General features: G+C 45.7%; 1 protein-coding gene across 1 annotated transcript; it reads right to left on the bottom strand.

The window, feature by feature from the left end:
* Nucleotides 1-618: 618 nt before the first annotated feature.
* Nucleotides 619-1719, bottom strand: LOC121376099. The gene has a single exon (XM_041503930.1). The coding sequence runs from the start codon at nt 1717-1719 to the stop codon at nt 619-621; it is 1101 nt and encodes a 366-aa protein (XP_041359864.1).
* Nucleotides 1720-2509: the final 790 nt, after the last annotated feature.

Genomic DNA, 2509 nt, shown 5'->3' with positions numbered 1-2509 from the left:
CTGACCTCCACAGTCTCAAGCTTGAAGCAACACCCACGACTCATCACTACACATTAGTGGCTTGAGCACAAGCTTTCTGCAAGACCTCGACACCGACAGCGTTCAGATCTCTAGTGTTCTCCCTGCCTCAGACAAAACCAGTAACAAACCCAGTGACACTTCACCCCCCCCCCCCCCCCCCCCCCCCCCCCACCCGGTGGTCGATACAGTCCCCTGAACACTCCACAAGCACCTGGAACCACCGGTGACAATAATGTTTACCCTTAGATTGTTTCATCACTCACTGACGTTTCACCTTTGCCTGTTCCACTACTGTATGACTGTTTCACCAGGATTACTATTTTGTATGCACCAGTTTTTAGTGACAGTGCTGGTGACTGCATTTGTGTTGCTTTTTTTTTACTCCAGTGGGGTTTATTACTGTGTAAAGGTGTGTTAGTATTTACAATTGTTTGTAGGTTAATGGTTTATGATTAAATGTTTATTTTTCAAACCTTGTTATTTTGTTCTTGTATTTATACCTTGGCATCATGGAGTATACAATTTGGATACACACGATATACATGCAATCAATCTGTCCTTATGGTATGTACAAGTCCTCGTACACTACACTAGAGCTCAGACCATCCTATCTTGCCAAGGCACAGATCCTGCTGCACTGTTGAAATACAACGTTAGGTATTCGCGTTGGGTCTTCCCTGCTCTGGTGTCTCTGTTGGGCACCACCACCTGCTGCACCTCATGCATGTTGGCTGTCTGTCGCCATTCTACTGGTGTCAGATTGTGGTTAGCATCCTCCTGGTCCAGTATAGCGTTCTGTAAAGTAGGGTATCTGACTCGCATCAGGTTGTGTAAACATATGCAGGCTTCAGTCACATCTTGAACCACTTCAGGGCATCGTTGCATGGTTGTTAGTAGGACTTGAAAACTCTGGGCAAGGATACCAAAGGCATTTTCAACCACCCGACGTCCACGCGAGATACAGTAGTTGTATATGCGCTCCTTTCTGGTGAGTCCTTTCATAGAGTAGGGCTTCATCAGGTGGGTCCTGGGTGCAAATGCATCATCTGCGAGGATGAAATAGGGGGTGTCACCGTCATCATTGGGCAGCGAGTTGGGATCTGGGAAGTTTATGGTTCCATCAACAAGGCACTGCTTGAGCTCAGATTCATTGAAGATCTGTGAGTCTGACATTGCACCAAAGCCACCCACATCCGTCCATAAAAACAAGTAATTAGCATCTACTAAGGCGAGCAGCACCACTGAGAAAGATCCATTGTAACTATGATATTGGCTGCCTGAGTTAGGAGGGCATCTGACAGCCACATGCTTTCCATCCAAAGCACCACATGCGTGAGGCACATTCCATCTGGTCTTGAATTCATCTGCAATAGGCTGCCACTCTTGAGGTGAATTAGGGCATTTCATGACTTCATCCTTGAACTCATCTCGGATAGCTTGGCACACTTCTGGCACAAACAGTGATATGGTGGAATGTGACACACGATACGAGTACTGGAGGGCAGGATACTTTTCACCTGTAGCAAGGTACCTGAGGGTCACAGCCAACTTTAACCCTGGTTGAAGACTTTCTCTCCAGTTGGTATTAGCTTTAGTGATCCGAGGTCCAACCCTTTGCAAAAGCACATCAAACAAGTCAGGCTCCATACACAGGTAGTGGAAGAAGGCTCCCTCATCTTCCAGCCTCAGCTCTTGCATCAGTTGGCTGTAGTCACCAAACTGTAGCCTTCTTGCTTATGTCAGCCAGGGGCGGACCCACCAGTGTCTCCTTCTTCTGCGCCTCTGCCTCCTCCTCCGGACAATAGCAATGGCCATCTGGTTCTGGAGAAATGATTGGTGACCTAGTAGGATGGCCCCATGTATCAAAAGTTTGTCAGTTCTTCTTCAGCAGTTTGTCAGAAACTGATGGAAGAGCACCAGAAACCTCTCATATATATATATATATATATATATATATATATATATATATATATATATATATATATATATATATATATATATATACCCAGAACCTCCCTGTCGCCCAAGAAACGCTCAGCAACCTCCTTGGTCCCTCAATGATCCCTCGGCGATCTCTCCTGGTATCTCCGTGATCTCCGTAGATCTCTCAGTGATCTCTCTTGGTCGCACCGGATCTCTCAGTGATCTCCGTAGATCTCTCAGTGATCTCTCTTTGTCACACATCGAGTGCTTAGCAAACTGTCATTGGTCGCTGCAGGAAGCTTAGTATCCGAAAATTGCATTTTTGATCACACAACGAACGCACAAGGATTTCCCAAACATTTACACAGAAATGGTTTGTTCGAGGATTTAGGAGATCGCCGAGAGATCGGGCCAATTGTTTATCTTTCAATGGTCACCCAACGATCTTCGTGTGTGTAAAGGGGGCCTTACAGGCGTAAATTCAAAAAGCTGTGCACAAAGTTTAAAACAATGAAAGATATGGCTCCTGATTTTATGATACACAGTATCCCACAAACAGTTGAAC

The sequence above is a fragment of the Gigantopelta aegis genome, chromosome 1 (assembly GCF_016097555.1).
Source record: "Gigantopelta aegis isolate Gae_Host chromosome 1, Gae_host_genome, whole genome shotgun sequence".
In the NCBI taxonomy this organism is placed as follows: Eukaryota; Metazoa; Mollusca; class Gastropoda; order Neomphalida; family Peltospiridae; genus Gigantopelta; species Gigantopelta aegis.
Note: the sequence above shows the minus strand (reverse complement) of the source record. Positions and strands in the feature narration are given on the sequence as shown.

Coding starts and splice junctions, on each gene's coding strand:
- LOC121376099 (XM_041503930.1), bottom strand. CDS start 1,719: ATGCAAGAGCTGAGGCTGGAAGATGAGGGAGCCTTCTTCCACTACCTG.